The 25,953-nt window shown below is 33.5% G+C and overlaps 1 protein-coding gene across 1 annotated transcript; it reads right to left on the reverse strand.

The window, feature by feature from the left end:
* Window positions 1-21,230: 21,230 nt before the first annotated feature.
* On the reverse strand, window positions 21,231-25,131 carry LOC129297238 (F-box/kelch-repeat protein At1g55270-like). The gene is made up of 2 exons (XM_054935600.1): window positions 24,586-25,131; window positions 21,231-23,320 (listed from the first exon to the last, which is right to left on the reverse strand). Exons 1-2 carry the CDS (start codon window positions 24,610-24,612, stop codon window positions 22,061-22,063), a joined length of 1,287 nt encoding a protein of 428 aa, XP_054791575.1. The 5' UTR covers window positions 24,613-25,131; the 3' UTR covers window positions 21,231-22,060.
* Between the last annotated feature and the right edge of the window lie 822 nt (window positions 25,132-25,953).

The raw sequence follows: 25,953 nt of genomic DNA on the forward strand, positions 1-25,953 counted from the left end.
TACTATGAAAAATTCACTCGAGTTGCTACTTATTTGTTAAATTTAGTCCCTGAAGGGTTGAAAACTCTCGGAGGAATAATTTATTAAATGGGGTTTCCATCTTCATAGTGGAAGCAGCTTGGTTGCCCATGCTAGGATCATTAGATCAACCCAAGAACTTTACACATAATAAATCAAGCCTACTGATATTCTTATAGTATGTTAATGAGTGATCTTAAGATATACCAACTAAGGATAATACTTGGTGTAGGACAAAGGAGAACTTTATTTTTCTTCCATATCATTTCTCTAAATAAAGAATAGATAGCAAATTTATTAATTTTTCTTTTATGGGTGTTTAATGTCATCAATATTAAAATACACTATTTGGATTATAAATACCTCATAAAAGCCATCAATGAGAAGAGAAATATATCTCTCTTAATTGATTGGCCTTTTCCTTAAGAAGCAATTAAGGTATCAGAGAAGTGAGTAAAATTGTTAATTAGCTGGTATTAATTAATATAGTATTAGACTTGTAAAGAAAATTTTTTAACTAGAATTATGAAAAGACTCCATCTCTTATGAAATAAACTCTAGTTTTTGCTCCCCTAAATTTGATAAGGATTTGGAGGGACATAAGTTATGATTAAATTCAACAAGTTTACTCCTCTAAAGTTATATTTGTGACATCATTTCTTTTCCTTTCTTTTCTTTTTTTTTTGTTTCTTTTTTTGTCTCTCATTTTGATAGGAACTAAAGTGGATTGTTGAGAAAAGTTAGCATACAATTGAAAGGCACAATGAATGCTATGGATGCAATTCCAATGGGAGTAGTATATAGAGGCAAAGGGATAAAGTTAGAGGTAATGGTGAAAACATTAGATAACTGAAGGGAACTTGCTCGACACATCAAAAGGAATTCATTATTTGATTTTAGGAAGAAATATGGGGATCTTTTGGACTTGCTTTACGTACCAATTCAAGCAGATGCAATGGTTGTTTTGGGACAGTATTGGGACGATACATTGAGATGTTTCACATTCCCAAACTTTCAACTCACTCCTACAATAGAGGAATATAGTGCTTTCTTGGGATGCCTTTTGAAAAGAGGGATCAAGTCTATAAGTACCTAGGATATCTACCATCAAAAAATCAAATTGCAAGGCTTCTTGACTTAAACATTGAGGAAGTCAAATTGTTTTGCCAAAGAAATAAGGAAGGGATTTCAAGAGTATTTATGGACAAATACTTGGTCATATTGGCTGAGCAGAAAAGATGAATTGTTTTCAATAAGGTCTTTGCTATGGTAATTTATGGAATAATTATGTTCCTCTTTGCCATAGGGATAATTGATTTACACGTAATTAGTGTGTTTTACATGGTAGAATATCAACGAATTAACCTCGTATCAGCAATCCTGGCAAAAAACCTATATGACCTTAAGCCGTTGCCATACTTAGAAAATAGGAAGATTGAGGTGTAACATCTCGAAAATTTTAAAACTCAAATTTATTTTAAAAATAAAATAAAATATCTATAGTTAAATTAAAATTTAGAATAATTTGATAGAGGTCTAGAGTTTGAATTTTTCTCAGCAAAAGTTTAGTTTTATTTGATTTTTAACTATGGAAAAAAATTACCAAAGTTGACTTGGGCTTTTGTGCTATAATAAAAAATGTTGGGCCCTTTTTTGTAATTTTTCCTAAAGTCTTATATCAGCATTTTAAAGGAAAAATTGAACTTAGAAACATAGAAATAAAACAAGGAAAGGAAACGCACGAGAGAGAGAGAGAGAGAGAGAGAGAGAGAGGAAGAAGAGAGGAGAAAGAGAGGGAATTAGGTTTGAATCTAGGAGGCTTTACGACCGTTGTGAGCTTGACTACACAATAGGTAAACTTCCCACTTCAATCTTCTTCCTTCCCTCTTGATTTTCTTCAATTTTTAGAAGAGAAAATTTTTAGATTTTGATCCCAAAGGCTTTATTCTTAAAAACACTTTTTTTCATCCAATTATCCGATCAAAACATTAGATCATGATATAGAAACTCCAAACATCCTCCCTAAGATCCAAAGAAACAAAGCTTATAAGAATACTTCTCACTCTTTCTTGAAAGAAGATGAAGATTTGAATGAACAAAAACTAAGTTCTTTGCTCTTTTGGAAGCATCTTGTTTCTCTTTAGTGAATGAACAAAAGAGTAAGTGCTCCAATTTCTTTTACAATAAGACGATGAGCATGGTTGATTGAGAAGTTTCAATGCAGTCCCTTAAAGTTTAGGAGCATCAACACCATGATTGCTCCACCAACCTTAGGCTTTAATATCCATCTATCTTGTATGGAATCAACAAAAGAGAACTCATCTGAACATCCAGAAAATTTTGAAAATTCATTCATAACCAATTTCCTCTCTTCTTTATCTGGAACATCCTTCTAATGCACTTTTTCCTCTCAGTTGATATTTCAGCATCTCTATGTGGAGAGACTCTATTTGGTCTACCTTCAAGCCATTGTGTTGTATAATACCTATAATAATATAATAACATTAATTGGAGTTGTGATGTAAAAATGATAAAGAAAAGAATTTCATGATCAAAAATAAGAATAACATACCTAGGATTTAGTGAGTGGGCAAGACAATGTAGTGGAGTAGCACTCTTTGTCCATCGATCAATGATGATGTTATAAACAACTTTATAAAATTAAGAGTACTTAGAAAGTGATTTTCTCTCATGCTTATAAATTGATTCCTTGATTTGTTATATCATTGAATTTCACATCTCATAAATCAAATGAAGTGTGGGTCTATCTGTGTTAGCAAATCTCAACATATCATAAATTAGTTTAGTGAAAGAGAGAATATAATTAACCTTCTCCTACTAAAGATCATTAAGAATTATGTCCTTCACAGTAGCAGCCTTTCCAACATCATCATCACTATAAGCATTCCATTCTTCACTAATAACCATTATATGAAGAGAAGTTTTGATAAGTTTGATATCTTCAATATCACAATTATTGATGCAAATCTTGTTTTGGCTATTGCAAGCAACTTTAATGGCACAAATTCATTAAACATGGCCAATCTCATAGAATGATTCATGATAAATGATTGGATAAAGACTGTATCATCCCTCACCTCAGTGATTCAACAGCATTCTCTATAAACAATTTCATTTGCCTCTATATTTTTTGCTGCACATATATTCTTCAAGGCAAGATTAAGTGTGTGCAACCACACATGGTGTCCAAAAGATGTGACGATATTCATCTTCCACCATCTTACTAACAAATTTACAAATAGGTGCATTATTAGTAATTACTTGAACAACTTTATGAGGCCCCACTTCTTCAACCACTTTCTTTATCAAGTCAGCCATGTAAAATCTATCTTTATACTCACTAGTTGCATCAATTGCCTTCAAAAATATGGGGCTTCTATCACTTACAGCTATAAAATTAATTAATGGCCTTCTTTGTATATCTGTCCAACCATTCGTAACTATACTTACCCCCTTATGATTCCAAGTCCCTTTGATTCATTCAAGTTGCCTTTCAACATTGGCCCTTTCTTTTTATAATAAAGTAGACCTTAGTGTATTATAACCAGGAGGTTTAAAACCAAGAATTACATTGTTGGCAACATATTGAAATGCACTAATAAAATATAGGTTACGCACTAAATTGAAAGACAAGCCAGCCGAGTAGAACATTTTAGCAACTTCAGTAGTTAAATTATCTCTAGCTCCTTGTTGGAAAGCTCTTTCGATTGTATTTATTGCCCTCCTTTTTCCCTGATTGTGTTCACTTTGAATAGGGGTAGAACCCCTTTGACATAAAGGAGACAAGCTCTCAGTTGGAGTTGGCAATGGCACATGTCTTGGTTTTGTTCTCTTCTCAACCTCCTCTTGAGCTTTTCACATTTCACCTAAACAACTATCATCAACTTCCGGGCATATAGCAATACCCTTTCTAGAGATCCTCAACAAATGAAATTTAACTCTAGAATAAGAGCCATTATATTGGTTATTACAATAGTTACACTTCCAACTTCTATTTCCACTATCCCCTTCATTTTCTTGAGGAACTAAAGTTATGTAAGCCCATAAAGGAGTACTCTCTTTCTGTCTTTCATTACTAGATTGAAATTGAGAATTCACACTTCCTTAACTATTATCGGGTCTACAATTAGAAGCCATTGCAAGTTTAATTTTAAACAATATCCTGCAATTTTAACATGAAGAGAGCTAATAAGAATTTAAAATAAATTAATGTTTAACTCAACAAAATAATCCATCTAAATAAAAAAAGTTTAAATCAGTAATTCAGTATTAAATTTGAAAAACTAATCAGTTGCTCTGCTTGACTGCCTTTCTTGATTCAGCAGTGAAAAATTGAGCAAATTATCTAGCAATGCAATAATAATACTAATAAATATCCAGTAGGCAGCAGCATAACATTGAACAATAAAAGAAGTGAATAAATGAAGATACATGAAGAATGAGAGGCAGCGCATTGAAGAATGACGATACATGAAGAACTGAATCAATTACTAAGATTGAAGCTGAATTGGAAGAATGATGAGTCAAAGATGCTGAGGCAGCATGGATAAATGTGAGAGATGAAAATCGAAAATGATGACGGTCGACACAAGCAGTGAGCTACAGAGCGAAAAACACAAGAAGGGGGTTGACTGGAGCTGAAAATCTTAGGGCATCGAGTTTCTAGAGTTGGGACTGAGTAAAAAGAAGTAAAAAACGTAAAGTTTCACATTCGCCTGCGTCACCGTGTCCGCCCGTGTCAACCCGTCTTGACCCTCATCCACCTGCATCTGCCAGAAACTGGGAAAAGGGACGCACCGTTCCCTTATCCTGAATATGTGTCTGTGTCGGATACATATCCGACACAGACACACTGACCATTTTCGTGTGTCAGTGCTTCTGAGCTCATGAAAGGCCATATCGGCATATGTCATGTATTCATGCATTTTAAATGGCTAAATTATGTACTATGTTGAATTTATTATTTATTTATTCGATTATGACTTACTTTGTAATAATTAATGTAGATTTCTCTATTACTGAGACTGTAGTTGTCTCACCCTTTCTTTTCAATATTTCTAAATCTAGGTAAAGCAACCAGTGGAGGACGAGGAAAGGAGCAAAGTTAGGGGTTGTTTGTGAATTATAAAGAACTGCAACTCCTTTCTTTTGAGCAAATCTATTGTAATGTATTTAGGATTAGGGTGCCAATAGGATGTGATGATATATATGTGTGTAAGTGTGTGTAGATTGTATGGCTTATGTATGAATTTTTATTTGGTTGTAGACTTGTGGCTAAGAAACTTGGCTATGGTGTGTGGTTTTAATAGATTTATTTAGTAGACCAAGTTTCCACTGCAAGTAAATATTTATTTTGATATATATGTGATTTCACAAGAAAATGCAAAGTGGTTGTATTGCAAATGGTGTGCTAAGGGTAAACATACACCTTGAATAGAGAGTGTGGGTGCGTGGACCCCACAGAGATTTCTGAGCCAAGTAAAATATTTAACGTATGTATTTATCTATGTATATATATTTAAAATAGTTTTTGGCTACTCTTGTGTGATTTGTGCATTTTGAGGGTTTAGGGTCTATTTTGGGAAATGGCACCCGGTGGTTAAATTTTGGAGAAAAGTTTTCTATCATTTAAATGTTCTATCAAGTGTTTTTAGTCCTATTTCATGTGTTCAAAGTATTCTCACAGTTTTGTGACCATTAGGATGAGATTTGGACAATTTTGAAATGGTTTTTACTAAAAAAACTGCATTTTTGCATTCGGGTGTCCAAATCTAATCTGACCGTTGGATTTTTCTAAAATTTGGGTCACAAGTAAAACATTTTATAAGCTTCATGTTGGTTTTGGAATCACGTCAATTGGAAATCAGACAGAGAAATGGAGCACTCTAGAACTTGGTCTGGAGGAGTTGTCATGACAGCAACAGTGATGATGCTGCAACATATACGAAATTCAATCCGTCCGTTGGATCTTTTCAAAATTTGGTATTCTAATAGTACTCTTTAAAAGTGACATTGAGATTTGGAATTTCTCTGATTGGAGGTCGGATGATGAAATGGTACACTCCGAAAGTTAGTCCGAAGGTGCTATCATGACAGTAAAAATGACCAAACTTGTAACATGTTTAATTTTTAATCCGACTATTGGATCTTTTGAAATTTTATACACTTATAGTACCCTTTGAATGTGATGTGTGAGATTTAAAATTTCTTTAATCAGGACCGGATAACAAAACGGTGCCTCCCGAAAGTTGGCCCGGGAGGGCTGTCATGATAGCAATTTAATGATGTCATGACAGCATCTTTTTACCCCGCTTTTTGCCTAGTTTGCTTCCGTGCATTATAGGTAAAACTTATAAATTTTTATTTAAAAAGGTGTTAAATGTTAACTTTTGCAATCATGTATCTGCTTAGTGATTTAAATGGTTTGTTTTCTAAGTTGGTTTTAGGATTAACTCCTTAACCACACTTAGTTTATTGAATTGTGTAATTTTTGGATAACACTCAAGAAAAGTGTTACATGAGGTGTTTCCTTCACTTATAAATGTTTGGATTATGAATCACTTGTATGAAAAAGAGTTCCAAAAAGGAAAATGGCATGATTCTTATAATCCACTTACTGCATTCAAAAATCAAGAAAGCAAGACCATATTAGATTGAAAATAGTGGAGTGAAGTTTTTAATCAAATTTAAGAAGGAAGATTTTATTCAAAATTGATATGGTGGAATAAGGAGAAAATAATCTATCAATATGGGGATTTCTTAAATGTTCCACTCAAGGGTCCACAGGGAGGAATAAACTACAATCCTGTATTATTATTGAGACAGCTAGGTTTTCAACAAAAAATCCCTTGAGGAGGTGTAGTTTAGAGAATTCATTCCATCATGATGATGTGGCAACTAAGGATTTAAGTCAAAAGGTGGCAAATGCATGGGGTAAAATTTTATATAGAGGGAAGTTGGAGTTAGGGGTATGTCTGATAAAGGTAAATGAAGGTTATCTAACTTGGTTAACAAAATGGATTAAGGGAACTAATCCAGTATTTTCTCACCCTAATCCCTTAGTCAGAATGATGTAACAAAAGTACAAAAGGAATTAACAAAGCAATTTGATAAAAAGGGTGAAGAAATAGAAAGGTTGACAAAAGCAGATCATGAAAACAAAGAAGCTTTAACCTACTTGCAACATGAATATGCTTCTTTGCAAGAGAAAATAGAAAGGATGAAGAGACAAGATGTGTGGTAAGAGAGTACAAAAATAGATCAATTGAAGAAAGAGAATTTGAATCTCAAACGCACGATGTGTGACATGCATATACAACTTAAAGAGAATTATCAGAAGATGAAGGATAACAGGAATAAGTTGATGAAAGTCACTAAAGAGAGAGATGCTCTTGATGATGAAGTACAAGCCCTTCGTCCTTTAAAGAGTTTATCACAAAAAGGTGGAGATGGTTACTACACAGTTGGAGGTAAAAATAAATGAATTAGCAACAGTCAAAAGAGATACACCCGGCATAATTCAAAATCTGTTGGAACAAATACACCAAAAAAACTGATATATTAGATTATTAGAGGACACTTTATTTTAAAAAAGCAAAAGAGGTAGAGAAATGGAGAGATCATGCTGAAAGTTGAATTCAATTGGCAAATATAATAACCATTCCAAAATTCTTGAAGGTCTACACACAAGCGAAGCACATGACCCATCCTTTTAATACTTCAGCAAAAATATCAAATTTCGTTATGCTATGTGATGACGTCATAAGGGAAATAAGGGCATTAGTGCAATCATGATTATGCAAGGGAATTATATGTAAATGTTCTTGTAAAACGTTTGGGTTATTGTATTTGCACTAAGAGGTTTTCTGTTGTAATGGACATCATTTATGAAGAAACTAGAATTCTTATAATTGATTTCCAACCTTATATTCTTATGAATATAATAAGTATCTTAAAGGAATAAGGAAACTATGATAATTCTTCAAATAAGTGGTGATTCGCATTTAAGTGACTTAGTATTTTGTATGCTAACTCCACGTGACAATCTACTAATTTTCATTTTTTAATGTATGCTAACTCAAATTTATTTGACTCATGCACGAGTTAAGGCTTTAGCAATGAAGGTTCGCGACTTTGAGCATGAGGAAAAAATGGGAGAAGAAATATTATCTTTGGAAAACCAAATGACCCTTATACAAGCTCAAATAGGTAAAATGATGAAATTATTGCAAAATATGAATACAAGTGGGATAGTTAACACTAGGAACACTCAACCCCCTAATGGTACTCAAGGAAATGAGTCTTTATAGCCATAAGGGGTGGTTGTTAATAGTACAATAGTCGGTGAAAGGATTGATCCTGTAGTGAAATCTCCTGAACAACCTACCTAAAAGTGGAATGAGGGAGATGTATACACATATAACATCCCGGTCATAGATCCACCTGAAGGTTTTAATAATGCATCACTTAAAGGCATGGAAGACAATTCTAAAGATAGTTTGGAAAGAAGAGATGTCAAAATGAAAGATCAACTTTGAGCTTTACAAGATCTAGTCATTTAGGATCTCTTAAGATTGACAAACTTTGCTTGCCACCTGAAGTACCTGTTCCAAAAAAATCTAAAGTACCAGAGTTTACCAAATATGATGGTAGTGGTGATCCTGAATATCTTTTAGTTACTTATTACATAAAGATGTCAGTTTAGTCAAGAAGAGAAAAGTTTCTCATTAATTTCTTCTAGGAGAGTCTCACGAGGAGTGCGCTGAGGTAGTTTATGAAATCTAATCTTTCCAATATAAGAAGTAGGGTGATTTGGTTGATGTATTTATGAAACAATACAGGTTTAACTTAAGCATAGCCCTAATAAGGAAACAATTAGAAGGGATAAAGAAGAAGACTAATGAGACTTCTAAAGAATATACCTAAAGATGGACATTAGTTGCTTCTAAAGTTCAACCTCCTTTGATTGAGTCTGAATTATGAATGTATTTTATTAATGCTCTAGCTGATCCTTATCATAAGATTATGTTAGGAACACAGGCTCGAGATTTTTTTGATCTTGTTAAGGTAGGTGAACAAATTGATACAAGCATTTAAAGAGGAAGATTAGAAATACACCCTCAGAAATCAAGAAAGGACAAGTTAGGAAAGAAAGGAAGAAGATGTCATGATTTGATTTATCATGGCCAAGGGCAAAATTTTATCATGCCCCTCAAAATTCTCAATTTAAATCACTAAATGGGTAACCAAAACCATAGTGGATTAAGACTAATAAGGCTGCCTCGAGATGAGCACCCATTACCTAACTTTAATGTTACACGGTTGAAGTTATATAAAGATTTGGTTACAAAGAATCTCATAGGGCCTCAACCTATTAAACCTCTCCAACTACCTTTCCCAACTTCATATGATCCAAATGCAAACATGTGAATACCACATGGGGGTTGTTAGCCACTCTATTGACAAATGTAATGCTTTTAGAAGACATGTACTTCTCCTGTTAGATAACAACCATATTGAGATTAAGACAGGTAACAATCTACTATTATCACCATCCTCTACCTGAGCATGAAAATAGGAAAGCCAGTTGCCATGATAGATAATGACATTAGCCTCTTAAAAAGCAATAGATGACATTCCTTGCACTATGAAGTAGCTATATGATCACTTAAGAGAATTAAGCTACATTCAGCAAAGCTTTGGGAGCAACAAATGAACTACTCAAATTATGCTTGATTTTTGTGAATATCACCAAGAGGCTATGGGTCATAAAATTGAAAAATGTATTCCCTTTAAAGAGCTTGTTCAAAGAATGATAATATTAGGGGTTGTGGTCATTGACAAGAAAAATATGAGAAGTGTATGTGCATTAGATGGGAAGGTTACCTATTTTGTGATCAATAAGGAGTCGCAAGCTATAGAAGGAGAAAAATCATTACTTTAGACAAACAAGCCCATTTATGAAGTAAAGGAATCAGCTGAAAAATCCCTTTTACTTATCAACAAAACGTCTCATAATGTTAGTAACAAAAAGCCCATGGCTCTCATCCATGTACCAGCACCATTCCTATATCATAGCAATCATCTTATGCCTTGAAATTATGGTGTAAGAATTGAAGGCCCTTTTGACCAAGGGACATTAAACAACGTCATTAATGTTGACAATACTATTAGTGGAATTACATGAAGTGGTTAAATTTACTAACGAAACCTATATGCAAGGTAATAAAGGTTTAAAAGTTGGAGAAAGCTTAAGGACTAAAGAATTTACTATGAAAGGGAAAGAAGAAGGGACTAATAAATTTTTAAAGATCACGAAACAAAGTGAATATGATGTTGTGGAGCAATTGGATAAGACACCAGTACGAATTTTTATATTGTCCCTCATTTTAAATTTTAAAGTGTATCAAAAGGCTTTACAAAATGTTCTAAATGAGGCTTATGTGTACCCAAACATAAATCTTGAGAAAGTGGTTAATATGGTTAATGTTGTGAAAAACTCTACATTGATTGCATTATCTAAAGATGAGATCTTCCCAACAGCTTCTCAATGCCCCAAAGGAACTTCACATTACTTTGAAGTGCCATGGTTATGTAATAGCCAGGGTATTGATTGATAGAGGTTATGCCTTAAATGTCTTACCTCAGTCTACTATGGAGCTTTTACCTATTGGTACATCTTGTATGAAACATAGTGATGTGATAGTTAGGGTATTTGATGGGACAAGACAAGAAGTCATAGGCAATGTCCAACTTCCATTACAAATTGGACCAAATACTTTTGTGGTAGAGTTTCAAGTTATGGACATCGATGCTACATGCATCATGTTACTTGGTAGGCCCTGGATTCATGATGCTGGAGCTGTACCTTCGACTCTATACTAAAGACTCAAGTACATTGATGATGGAAGACTTATTAGCATAAGAGGAGAAGAAGAACTGATAATTAGTAAGCTAAGTAAGGTACCTTATATTGAGAATACTCTACAATCTTTTAAAAGTACATACCAAAACTTTGAGTTTGCCAAGATTGACCAATCAAGTAAGGAGGTGAATTAAATCATGGCTAAGATCATGAAGAACTATGGATTTGAGTTTGGAAAAGGATTAGGAACAAAGTTGCAAGGGATGAAAGAGCTAATAATGATCCAAAAAAATCCAAAATGTCAAGGTCTGGGGTATGAGCCTTCCTTAGAAGCATTAATGACAAAGCAAATGAAGTTGAAGAAAGGAAAGAATCAAGATAAGGTAGAAATCTCACATAATCGTGAAATGTTTCCATCACCTATGGAGATAATCAATTTAAATGATTTTGTATCTATGATGAGTGAAGAAGACAAAGGGAGCTCAATAGGAATATGGATACATCTAGATGTTCTAGGAAAAGAGTCGGACAATTGGGAATCTAAGGAGATTACAGATGTCATGTCACTAAAGTAATACTTCAAAGTGTTGTTTTACTTTTTAAGTTGATTAAATTATGTACTCTTTAACCTTATTTTATTTAAGGAATGAATACAATATTTTGTTTCCTTCTTTGCCTTCTCCTTTTGCCCTTTCTTTATTTTCCTCCCTATCATTTTCCCCCCTTCTTTCTTCTTTTCTTTTATTTCTTTCTTTCTCCGCTCTTACTTTCTCTATCCATAATTTTTTTCTCATATTCTTATTCACATCTTATACATATAAATGATCATTCACCTTGTATGATAATCTTCTAGGGAATTAAAATTCTTGAAACTCTTGTCTAACCCATTAGTTCCGAGCATAGTTTGAATGAACCATGTTTCACTATGGATACATATGACTATAAAATTGATAAAGATGAAGAAACATCCCTAATATTTGTAAAAATGATAGAATCTTCTAAATAAGGCATCATGCCACGTGAAGAGTCAATTGAAATTATAAATTTAGGGACAAAGGAAGATAAAAAGGAGTTGAAAATTATAAATAATCTAGAGAAGGAGGAGATGATTAGTTTGTTTCGAGATTATCTTGATGTGTTTGCGTGGTCATACTTGGATATGCCAAGGATTGATTCAGAGATTGTTGCTCACAAGTTACCTTTGCATCCTGATAGTAAACCTAAAAAGCAAAAATTGTGAAGAATGAGCCCCGATATGTCACTTAAAATTAGAGAAGAAGTAAAGAAACAGTGGGAAGCTAGATTCTTAGAAGTCATCAAATATCCACAATAGGTTGTGAACATTATTCCAATACTAAAAAAAGATGGACAAGTTAGAATGCATGTGGATTATAGGGACTTGAATCGTGCTAGCCCTAAGGATGACTTTCCCTTACCACATATCGATGTGCTTGTGGATAATAGACATGCAGTTATAGGTATTCCTTTATGGATGGTTATTTAGGATACAACTAGATTCCTATGCATGTGAAAGACCAACATAAAACTACTTTCATTACACCTTGGGGTACTTTTTGCTATAAGGTGATGCCTTTTGGATTAAAAAATGTAGGTGCAACTTATCAATGAGCTATGGTGGCACTATTTCATGACATGATGCATAAAGAGATTGAGGTGTATGTTGATGACATAGTAGCCAAGTCTGCTAAAGATGAAAGCCATTTAGTAGTTCTTTGAAAATTGTTTGAGCACTTACATAAATACAAGCTTAGGTTAAATCTTAATAAATGTATATTTGGAGCTTCATCAAGAAAAGTATTAGGTTTCATTATCAGTAAGAAGGGCATAAAGGTAGATTCTAACAAGGTTAAAGCAATTCGTGACATGAGGCCACCACAAATAGAGAAAGAGGTTTGCAGCTTCTTAAGGCATTTGAATTACATATCTAGATTCATAGCTAATTTAACTGCCACTTGTGATCCACTCTTTAAATTATTATGGAAAAAGTATACTGACTGGTGGGATGAATATTGTCAACAAGCTTTTGACAAGATAAAGGATTACTTATTAAACCCTCCACTATTAGTACCTCCAATACTTGGTTGACCTTTAATCCTTTACTTAACCATAAGACCTATATCTATAGGTGCAATGCTAGGTCAACTCAATGAAGCTGGAAAAAAGAAAAAGTAGTTTATTATTTGAGCAAAAAGTTCAATAATTGTAAATCATACTATTTACTAATAGAAAAGACATGTTGTGGTTTAGTATGGGTTACTCGGCAGCTAAGGTACTACATGTTGTATTATACCACATGGTTGATTTCATGGATGGATCCAGTAAAATATATTTTCAAGAGTCCTCATGTGTCAAGTTGAGTTTCTAAGTGACAAGTAATACTCTCAGAATATGATGTGAAATATGTGACTTATAAGTCAATGAAAGGAAGTATCACTGCAGATTATTTGGTAGCAAATCCTATAGAGGAGTACCAACTTGTAAATTTTTAATTCCCAGACAAGGATGTTCTTATTCTAGAGGAAGAAGAACAAGGGGAAGAGAAATGGAACATGTATTTGATAGGGCAGCGGATACCTATGGAAATGGGTTAGGAGTAGTGCTGGTATCCTCAGAAGGCACTATCAAATTAGGTTTTGACTGTACCAATAATATGGCTGAGTATGAAGCATGTTTAAATGGTTTACAAGCTACTGTGATGTTAGGCATTAAGGAACTTGATGTTTTTAGAGATTTTGCTCTTGTTATTTATCAAGCAACTGGCGAGTGGCAAACTAAAGATTTCAAGTTAATCTCATATCAAAAATATCTCACTCAATTGATTAATAAATTCGACAAGGTGAGATTCCATCACTTAACTCGAGATAAGAATCAATTCACAGATGCCTTAGTAATACTAGCTGTCATGGTTAAATTGGATTGTGGAATTCATGTTCAACTAATTAGAATTAAGGCCAAAGTTACCCCTGCATATTGCTTAAATGTTAAAAATAAAATGAAAACACAACCATGGGTCCATGATATAATAAAAAGTTACATAAAAAGTGGAGAATGCCCTTTGGAAGCAACAGAAAATGACAAGAAGACCATTCGATGTATGGCAATGAATTTCTTCCTTAGTGGGGATGTATTGTACAAAAGAACTTTTGATGGTACACTGCTTCAATGTGTTGACTCAGGAGACGCATAGAAAATATAGAGGAGGTTCATAAAGGAATATGTGGAACTCACGCTAATGGCCATACTATGGCCAAATAAGTTCAAAGACATGGTTATTTTTGGCAAACTATAGAAAGAGATTGCATTGAATATGTCAAAAAATGCCATAAATCTAAATTTATGTTGATCGAATACATGGCCCACCTTAACTGCTTCACAACCTCGTGGCCCCCTGGCCTTTCTCTTTATGGGGTCTTGATGTTATTGGTCCAATCAACCCTAAGGCCTCAAATAGGCACCATTTTTTCCTTGCAGCTATTGATTATTTCACAAAGTGGATAGAGGCTACTTCTTTTGCTAGCATCACCTAAAAGGCCTTTCTTATATTTTTAAAAATGAACATTATTTGTAGATATGGTCTACCAGAATGGATTATCATAGACAATACACCTAATTTGAATGGGATTGAAGTTTAGAAGTTGTGTGAACAATTCAAAATCAAACACCATAACTCGGCACCTTATCGACCTTAAATGAATGGGGCAGTTGAAGCAGCCAATAAGAATATTAAGATCATTGGAAAGATGACAATCACATATAAAGATTGGTATGAGATGCTTCCATATGCTCTTTATAGGTATCGCACGATTGTGCGTGTGTCAACTAGGGCAACACCCTTACTCATTGGTGTATGGCATGGAGGCTGTGATTCCAATTGAAGTAGAGATATCCTTATTACGGGTGGTCATAGAATCTATGTTGGAAGAATATGAATGGATTTAAAACTCAATTCAAACAATTGAATATGATAGGAGAAAAGCAATTAGCAACCATATGTCACAGGCAATTATACCAAAGAATGATGGCAAAGGCTTTTAATAATAAATTGGATCCAAGAGAATTTAGGCCAGGAGACCTAGTCTTGAAAAAGATCTTCCCAAATCAGGAGGATTGTCAAGGTAAATGGGCTCCTTCATATGAAAGCCCTTATGTTGTGAAGCAAGCCTTTTTAGGAGGCGCCCTTATTTTGATAGATGTAGAAGGCCAAGAATTGTCAAAATCCATAAACTTAGATGCTGTGAAGAGATATTTTACATGAAGCTAATGTTCCTACTAGGTTAAAAACCTAAAAAGGCAACCTAAGAAAAAGTTAAGGCACAATGAAAAAAAAGTCAAATAAAAATGCCTACTAAGTTGAAAACCCGAAAAGGACATCTAGGCAAAAGTTAAGGCAAAAAAAAGGAGGAAAAAGTCAACCAAAAATGCCTGCTAGGTTGAAAATTTGAAAAGATAACCTAGGCAAAAATTAAGGCAAAGAAGGGGAAGATTTGAGCAAAAGTTATGACAAACTGAAATATTGTATCAAGAGGTTAGAAAGACTATTATCTCACTAGAATGAGGTGGACAAATGCTTCATGTAATTAGTGCTTACACCACATATATCCATAGTGACATATGAATCTATTGCAAATGTTGTAAATGATCTAATGAGGAGGCTTCTTGTATCCCAACATCTAATTTGTTAAGATTCCTCCTATTAAATTTCACCCTTTCTTGTAACTCCCAATAGTTTATTCAGTTGATAAACTAGCTTTTTATGAATTATAATCTCTTGTCCTTCATTCACATAATCGTTATTACATTCTTTCTTGTTCATAAAATCAGCCTTATTAGAGATGTGAACGCTGTATTTTGTCCGGACATTTTACATTTAATAAAAATAATAATAAATTCAACCAAAAAAATATAAAAATACAAAAATAAAATTAATCCTTTTTAGGATTATATTTTCAAAATAAAAAAAAACTTTAATTAATAGGTTTAATTTTTTTTAGTTAGGATCTTATTTCTTTTAGTTCCTTAAAAAATAACCAAAAAAATATAAAAAATACAAAAATAAATTTAATCCTTTTTAGGATTATATTTTTTAAAAAAAATAATATCTAACAAAATTAAAAAAAAATATCTTGCTTAAATCTTGAAAAATATCTCCCAAATTATTCCCAACCATTCAAAATATTAAAAATTAACTCTTGAAAGTTAACTCTTTTAATTAATTTTAGAGTTCGATTAACAAAAAAGAGAGTTAAGATTTAAAAAAGAGAGAGGTTAAGTTAAACCCGATGGTCAAACATTGGAAACTAGATCCAGCATTTAACCATCAGTTCAGCCTCTTCACCAGTCAAAACACACGGGCAAACAAAAAAAAAAAAGAAGCTTTCGGCCAAGTAGAGGAACACACACGAACACAGCAACGCACAGAGAGAGAGAGAGAGAGAGAGAGAGTATACTCAATCTAGATGCAAAGAAGAACTAGATGCAGAGAGAGGAATAGAGACCACAACATGCACACACATACACTTTCGGCCTACAGAAGAAAAGAAATAGAACCAGAGACATATGCATACATGCAACAGACGGAGCAGAGTAGTAGACGCATAATAGAAGACCAGAGGTACACGCCAAAAATAAAATAAAGCAGAGACGTAGCATGCAACATAGATGAAAAATAGAGAAAGGAGAGAGTAAAGCCAGATGTGCACGAAAGAGAAAAAGATGGTGGCTTCAATAATAAAGAAAGCTGACTAAAAGAAAAAGAGGAGGACCTGATTTTTGCTTTTAGAGGTTGGAGCTAAGAGAGTGAGAGGAGAGTGATCGAGCACTCTGATGTGAAGGTGTTCAAATATGTATCAGCATTCAAAAAACACAGGCACAGGAACGAAGGGATTGACAGCACATTGATAGCAGAGAAGAAAATGCAGAAAAACAGCAGCATGCATGCGCATGTAGGTTTTTAGACTAAATGAGATCATCATCATGAGATTAGCTATGATCTTATACCCCTTAGTGATCAGAGAATGTAGTTCAATTAAATTTCTAGCTTTTTGATATTTGAAGATTTATCATTCTGCTTGCTTATTAATCATGAAAACTTGTCAATTTTATGTTGATCGTTTTGGGTATAGTTTGATCATAATATTAATAAACGTGATCTTTGATTTATTTGTTGTGTGAGATTTTAAAAAATTCATATAAGCATTTAAAATGATCATCTATCATGTAAATTAATATGGTTTCAAGTAGGTAGATCCAACTTGTATATATTAATATGGGTTTCAATGATCCACCATAAAAATTAACTTTCCTTTTTAACTTAAATCAATAAAATATTTAAATCTCGTGTGAGATTTTAAAGAATCTTTATAGAAATTTAAATTAATTACAGCATCATGTGGGATAATAAATTCTTACAAATAATGTGATTATCAATTTGTATATAGTAAATAAATAAATTTTGGTAAATAAAATAATAAAATTTTTTTAATAAATTAATTAATTAAATTAATATATTTACATGATAACCTTAAAATCTTTTGGTCATATGAAATTTTTAAATATCTATAAACTTCTAAGATAATCATTTTATCATGACTTAATAAAACTCTGCTAGTACAACGATTACGAGTTTTATCATACTTTTTGAGTGATAAAAGTCCCCGTTGGCACATCGAATAAATCTTTAATATATAAAAAAATATATTAAAATAAAATATTTTGTAAATAATCTAAGATTTCATATTGTAAGGAAAATATAGAATTTTAAAAGGCATTAAGGTAATTTGAATGTCTATAAGTGACAATAAGTCTCTGTAAGCATATTAGAAACTTTCTTTTTTTATATAAAAAATAATATTTTCTATATTGACAAAGTGAATCTTCAAAATAAGGAAAAATATAACAACGAAAACATTTTCAAATATATAAAATGGGAGTAAGAAAGTAAAGCTAAATTATCTTTGTAAATTAAAACACACCAACCCACATTTTAGAAAATTGTTTTGTTTGCAATTGGTAAGTTATTTTCATTTAACTTTCTCTTTTATGAAAATTATAAATAAAGAAAGCCATTGACACTAGTCTTTACCCAAACTACGTGGACTTTGATTCTCATCACAGGGTATGTAAGCCTCAAAATCTGATTCTAAGTCAAGTCTTCCCTTATAAACAAATAAATATTTCTCACTTAATTATTATCATTTTTTTATCAAACACGTGAATACGAAAGGGATAATTAAAAGAACTTTAAATCTATATTAATTTAGCACAATGAACTTTAGGTAATCGTTCTCGTGAATGGGTGTTGTAGGATGCCTAACACCTTTCCTATACTCAATTGACTCCTGAACCTATTTTCTAATTTCATAGACCATCCTTATCTCCTTTAAATAGTTTCGCAAGATTTTCCGCAAAATTTTGTGGCAACTCCCATTTCTTTAGTCTTTTCTCCACAAGTTGGAATCTTTGCTCACGCGCCATCCACGTCGCATTTTCGGGTGCGACACGTAACTAGGGCTTAAAAAACAACCCAAAATAATAGTTAGTCCTCCCTATCTACATAGCACACTAATCTCACTTATCCTTAATTAATCTGATTACCAGGAGGTTAAATTTTAGGATGTTACAAAATGGATCAACATTAGATTGGGAGAGAAATGGTGGATGGCACATTCTATGCCATGAGCCACGGCATATGGCTCATAATCAGAATTAATAGCTTGTGATTCAACATTTAGGCAAAGAGGAAAAGTTGGGAAAATTGAGGAGTACGTAAGGAGAAGAGTAGGGGTCTATTAGGGTTTAGTAAGTCAAGATACCAAAAGCTGATTCAGACTATGATCCATTTTTGTAAGCCTTTCCTCTCTCTTCTCCATGTCTACAACATAAATTTCAAGTGCTAGAGAGAGAAATAGATTATTTGTTTTTGGAAGAGCTAGGAATCCATGCTTTATGTGTAGCATATGGTTCTAATAGCTTGGTCTATGTTCTTTGGACTAAGGCCAAGTTGTTTTGGAGAGAAGAGGTTAGGTCAAGCCCTAGATGAATTTTCAAGTTTGAGGGCTTAACATGTTGAGATATGAAATGACATGTTGTGATTGAGTTAGAAGGGTACTTGAAGGGATGGTGTGAGATATATAGTTGTGATCTTGGTTAACTCCTTTATTGAAAATATGAGTAAAGAGGGATTTAGGGTGATTTATGTAGTTAAAAGTACTTATGTTAGTGGAAAATTAATATATAGTATTTATTGTTGTAGATTGAAGTGTAAGACCTCATTTTGACTCAAGAGGTGATCACAATGATTTCAACCCATAGGTAACCCTTTTATGATAAAAAGGTTGAGATTACTAGATAGTCTACAATGTTTATTAACTAGTTTAAGCGTGCACAAGTAGTTTGCATGTGCATATTATATTTATAGGAACATGTTTTATGAAATTATAAATATAATTGAGGTAAGACATAGTTGTGTATTAGTAGATATTTGCAAATAGTATGTGCATATGTGTGTGACAAGTACATGACATAAAGTGACAATAAATATCTTTATATGCATGTGGTAATTTGTATGCAAGACATAGTGGTGAATGAATTATGCATGTATAGTGATTTACATTATGAGGGGGAGATTAATTGTAGAGAAAAGTCATGAAATAGTAGTGAAAAATCCATGGGTAATCTAAGCATGTCACATTTGAAAAAGTGATGTGGATGGCATGTGAGAGTAGAGGTTCTGACCTTCAAAGCGAGAACTTGTTGAATAGGAGTCGCTACTAAAATTTTAAGGAAAATCTTGAGAAACCATTTAAAGGAGTTAAAGATAGTCTATGAAATAAAACAAAAAAAAGTTTGAGAATCGATTGAGTATGAGGAAGGTTTTAGGTATAACATTCAAAAACTTTAAACCTAAAATAAATTGCTAATTAAGGGGTGAATTAGTTAAAAAATAATTAATTAATTTAATTATGTTTTTGGATTATTAATTGACTTCTTGGGTCATATTTGGCTCTAAATTGAGCTAGCATGGAAGTTGAATCGAATCAGGTGGCGTTAGGGGGGAGCATAAATGACTTTTTGCTCGCTGCATCATGAGCCGTGGCTTGTGTGTCGTGTGTTGTGGTGCACGGCACACCATAAACAACATAAAAAAACATTTAAAATGTAAAGCATTTTAAATCAAATTTCACTCCTAATAAAATAGTTACTTGTCTTTAAATCAATTCTATGTTTTAATATTTATCCCTATTTAATATGGTATTTTACCTTAAAAAAATGTAAAGTAATCTATTCAATATGAGCACTTTTTTTTTAAAAAAAGTAATGATTACATTTTAAAAGACTAAAAATACTTTATATTTTTTAACATTTAATCCTTCAAAAAATATCTTAAATTTTTTAACAGAGGGAATAGCATACAAGTTAAAGTAAGAACTTTAAATTTTCCTAGTTTAAGGGATTGCAGACAAATAGAATAACATATTAGGATGATAAAATTTTTAGTTAAGTCTTAATTATTAATTTAATCTCTCAAGTTAAATTTTTATTTATTTCATCCTTTATATTTTTTAAAATTATTATGTTAATCCTTTAAATTTTAAAATATAAATTAATTTAACATGTAAAGCATATTAAAATTTTAAAGTGTTTTATTCTTTTGTTTTTCAAAATTTTTGAACTTGTTTTTTTTTTCTACCTAAATAATTTCATTTATTTCTATTACTCTATGTGACTATTATCAATATTTCATTATCCATGTCAACAAAATTTTTAGCAATATTACCTCCTTTAAATGATAAAAAAAATTGATAATTGAAAAAAACAACTTAAAAGACTAAATTAATAAAAATTAAACCTAAAACAAAAGGAACCAAATCAATAATTACATCAAATTTAAAAGATTAAAAGTTTCATTATCCCTAATATATTTATACTTAGGTTTACAAATAAATAAGTGAATACTTATTCACTTATAAAATAGTTCTTCTAATGCCAAATTATTCTTCTTTTTTTTTAACTCAAGAAAAGTTGTTTTTTAACTCAAGAAAAGTTGGCATTAAAATATTTAATATGATCCCTCAATTTATTCCACATCCGGGGATGCCAGACAAGTTATAATGAAATTTCGATTCCCCAATACATTTTTAAAGTAGTAATAATAATAATAATAACTAACAATACCATGCTTTCTTTCCTCATGACTCTACTACACTTGCACTCACAAAACAACTAAGCAAGACCTTCAAAAGAAAAATTAAAGAACATAACACCATATAGTTATCAAACTTTGATAATAAAATTATACTCAACAAACTAATATTCATACCATTCATCCTTGCAACTGCAGAAACTTGATCTACATACAAAGATTAAAACTTTGCAAATGATCTGTAAGCATCATGGGTTACACCTGACCAATAGTTTCTTCCTCAAGCAATGGTGTACCTACAAAACTAATAAACACTCACAACCACGCGCAACTAAATAGGCATTTGAATGCGTTCTCAACAAACCATCAACATCAAGGGCCTGATCTTAAAAACAAATAGAGCCTCATGAATAGTTGTGCATGCTTGTAATTGTAAAAGTTGGGTAAGTGTTGATCTTCTCAAATTACTCATGAGAGACATTCCTCGCATCATCACAATATATGACCAGGGAAATGGCCAACTCAATTCTCAACATGTAAATGTAACTACCAATCAATATCTGTAGCACTGTGATTACTAAGATGAATCCGAATCCGCTGAAGTAGAGAAAGATAGAAAGAAAGTAGTGGGTTCCACTTCTGCAAGTCCACAAATGCAGAGGCAGGACCCACTATTCTCTTCTAAATTATGATCTCTAGTGGAGTACTTCAAATTACTACGACAACTGATCTATGTGAGCAGATCCCCTCCAGTGACACTACAGAGGAAAATGAAGCAAGAAAAAGAGGTAGGAACTAGGAACAGGACCCACTGACCGATCAGCCAGTCTTGCTCCTTTATTTCTCTTTTCACTTTTACCCCCCACTCCCATCACTGGAAGAGATTTGAGTCTCATAATCTCTATGTATCACCTCTCATGATGAACATGATCCCCAGGGTGTGCTGGAAAGTCATAGTCGACATTCAGTGTCAATTCTTGGGCACTATACAAACCCTAAGCTTGAAGAACCTGACAGTGCACTATGTGACTTTTGAGTCGGTTTCGGCCTGCGAGACTAGACAAGAGATTTGTTACAAAAGACTTGAACTGTCCCTTTCCTGCAATAGTTTCCCACAGGTGTTCAGCTGATGATCCTCCCAAATCTTCAAATTTGGAAACAACAACCAGAGAAATGCTCATATTATTCCTGATGATACAAAGTTTGCCATTGAGGGGAACAAGAGCAGCTGCCTCCATAGCCCGAGACTTCCCCAAATGCATTTTACTGTCAATATGCTTGCTCCATGAATCAGTCAACTCATCATAAACCCTAAGTTTGCAGCCATCCTTGCAGTCTAAAGCATAGAGCTGTCCATTAAGGGCAGTGCTTGGGTTCCTCCATCCAGTGATCATTCCATTGAAAACAGGGCACCAGCTATCGGTCTCTGGTTGGTAGACTTCACTCAGAACCTGCCGATGAGAACCGAGTCCCTTCAGGTACCATTTCCCCTCATAGACAACTCCTATGAAAGGCACCATTGCAGTGCTCATATCTGAAATAAAAGACCATCGATTCTTGTTGGGGTCATAAACTTCAGCTGATCGCAATGATCGGTGTACCCCCTCATTCTCCCCACCTGCCACATACAAACAATTATTTATGACACATGAGCCAAAAAAGTGTCGCCTGCGAAGCATATCTGGGGCACGGTGCCATTTATTAGTCCTAGCACTATAAAAGATGACGCGCCTCATGGATCCCTTTTGTGGATCCTTGCCACCAAACAGGTATAAGTGACAGCCACTGAGAACAGCACAACCAAAACCAAGAGCTTCAGAATATTCCTTAGGAATGGGAGGCAGGGGTTGCCATAATTTGTACACAGGATCAAAAGCATGCCATGATATTTTCCCATCTCGATCTCTCTTAATGACATATATCCATTCTTCCGCAATTCCAAGACTCTTTCGGAGTGAGTAAAAGAAGTTACCAGCCAAGAGACGATACCACCTTCGGCAGACCAGTCGGAGTTTACAGTGTTCAATCCTAGGAACCCGAATTAGGCAAGCAATGGCAAGATCATCGGGGAGTCCAGGAAGTAGTGGGGATTGATTGCGGCTTCTGTCACCACGTGATGGCTTGCTTCTAGTTGGATGGATGGATGGCTTAATGTCAGGTCGAAGACACAGCTTTGCTCCAGGGACATACTTCTTTGCTCCAGCAACAGTTTTTAAGCCTGTATCTACCCTGCATAAACATGCTGTTGTATCAACCTGCACAATCAAATTTGTAAGAAATTTCTTTCAGCTACTTTGTCATTGAAAAAAATGAAAACAGCTTAAACATAATGGAATATATGTAAACATGAGATATCATCCACATTTCGCATCAAATACATACAATTCTGAGATGAAGCAGATAGAGCACTTTAAATACTTATAACCAGATGATCTATAAGCGGAAGCAATATTGTAGATTCTGATGAATGTAAACATGCATATGCTCATATCAGAAATTAGCTAGATAAAAATTATGAGGAAATTTGACCAACATGTGTTAGTTACAATCAGGTATTTGAATATGTAATGGTATCTGTGTCAAGAAAATCAGCAAATGTAAATAGAACACTGTCACAGTATACACAGATCTAAAGCCAAAAGGGCTAGGCCATGTTAGTAGGTAAATCCTGTTTAGTCCCTTCTATTTTTCACTTTGTGTCCAATAACCCCAATTATAGGATGAAGATAATCACAGAATCTTTAAATGGCATTTGGCATGTGGCTATCAATATTCTTCCGGACCTAGGAAATCTCAGTGTGTGTGTGTGCAAAAGGCTTGAACGTCTGTGCAAGTACGCACATAGAAACGCTTATGTTATTACAACACAATTAAAAAAAAAAAAAATCTCATAGCTTAGGTGTTCAAACATCTTATGATAATATTCCTGGTGTTTGTGAAATTAAGAATCCCATGTACCAGACACTACCTGAAAGTGAGAAGCCATAATAGATCTTACGTAACACAGATTAAGCAGAGAGATTATGCAAAAGATTATTTATCCCATTCTAAAAACCCTATTTAGACATGCAAGTTTTTAATATTGTCATGTAGCATTAGCGAACAGATCATAGTAACACCGTTTGTTAGAATTCAAGCAACAAAATAAATTGCAGTCGCTCATCCTTTAGAGGGAGCTCAATAAGATTTTTAAAGACCATATACCAGGTAACAGAAGGAAGTTCAATTAATAATGACATTCAAGAATTTTCAAGCATTGATCCCAGAAGTCTGTCCATCATCCCCACAATCCTTCTTAAAAAGATCTTTAAAACCAATAGACTAGGGCAAGATTTCAACCACAGCAATCCCTGAGCATCAAGAGGGACGAACTCAACCAAACTTGAAAACCAATCAGCCCCAAAGAAACCAAGGTAAAAGGCATCAGAACCACAGAACTGAGAATTGACACTTCAACCAAGGACGGTATTTGATAAATATAGAAAAGAGAAACTGCAAGAAGAGCGATTAAGCAAATTACCAAAGGAGGTTGAATAACTCTGTCCATATTCTGCGCCCCAATGCTTCCCAGACGAAGGTATTAAACTCCCACTTCCAAAATCAAGTATGATACCTCCCAAACACCATGCTCAACACGAATTTCCAGAGAACCAAGTTCCGGACATATCCAAACTTTCTTAGCTCGCTTTTTATTTATAACAAGGGAGGAGGGGAAAAAGTTGAAATTTCAAAAGGGAAAATTTGAATTATGTCCCTGAAAGAAGATTTCCCGATCTCTTGAAATGCGTCAGCAGGACGAGTTATCAGTTAACCTTAGAAGAAGCCGCGTTAAAAGGGTTTAAAGCCCATGACAGCGCAACCCAATTCCAAAACGCAAGAATCCCAGAGAGAGAAATCTCAAGAATCAGTGGCCATGAGGGAGAAATTGAATACCCAGAAAGCTAATCAAAGCGAGGCAGGTCGAAATTGGAGGCGAAATGAAGGAAGCACTGAGGCAATGAGATCCGAAGGGAAGGAAGAAGGGAAACCCCATTTGTGAGAGACCATTAAATTTAAGTGGAGTTTTGGGCCCATGAGCCAACGGCACAACCTACCAAGCACTAGAGCGTGTTGAAAGAAGGGACCCCCGGGGGGAGGGGGGGGGGATGATGACACCTTGGTGGTTGCTGATTGGTTTCACAATTTGCGTTGGAAGATAGCTTTTGTTTGTTTGCATTTTCCCCCTACTGCACACGCCCTTCAAACGTAATATGAAAATTTGGGTCCATTCATCTGATTACATTAATAAATCGTTTTACTAGTATTTCAATCAATTTCATAAAATATTATCATGATCAATTTAATTATAATTATTAATTTTTTAAATTAATATTTTAATTAATTTAATGACCGATTCAATAATATTTGTTCAAAACCAAAATTCATGTAGCTTCCTCTCTTTTAACTTCATTTATTAATGACCCGTCCTTCAAAACTATCATTTAGTGCAGATGCAATGTTTATTTAGTCAGTGAGTTCTTTGTTGAGTTCTGTACAATTTTACTTTTCCAATATTTTCCATAATATATCAGAAGTTATATTTTTATTTATGTTATATCTTCTGCACATTTTAATGAACCTTAAATAAATGATAAAATTACATTAAGAAAATCACCATTAAATAAGATTGCGGCTCGAATTTTATAGATAAAAAAAGTGAGGTTGAGAGAACTATTGGTAATATTATCCTTTCAAAAATATAAAATATTTTTAATTTTCAATAAATAATTAATAAGCTTTTTAAAAATATCTTTAATAAATAAATCACTTAATATTTTTTCTTTGAATAAGAACCCTATTAAATAAGAGTAAAAATAAAAAGATAATACTATTTAAAGATATTTGACTA

This window comes from Prosopis cineraria, unplaced genomic scaffold (assembly GCF_029017545.1).
Source record: "Prosopis cineraria cultivar Desert tree isolate PC_DT_omini unplaced genomic scaffold, ASM2901754v1 PC476, whole genome shotgun sequence".
In the NCBI taxonomy this organism is placed as follows: domain Eukaryota; kingdom Viridiplantae; phylum Streptophyta; class Magnoliopsida; order Fabales; family Fabaceae; genus Prosopis; species Prosopis cineraria.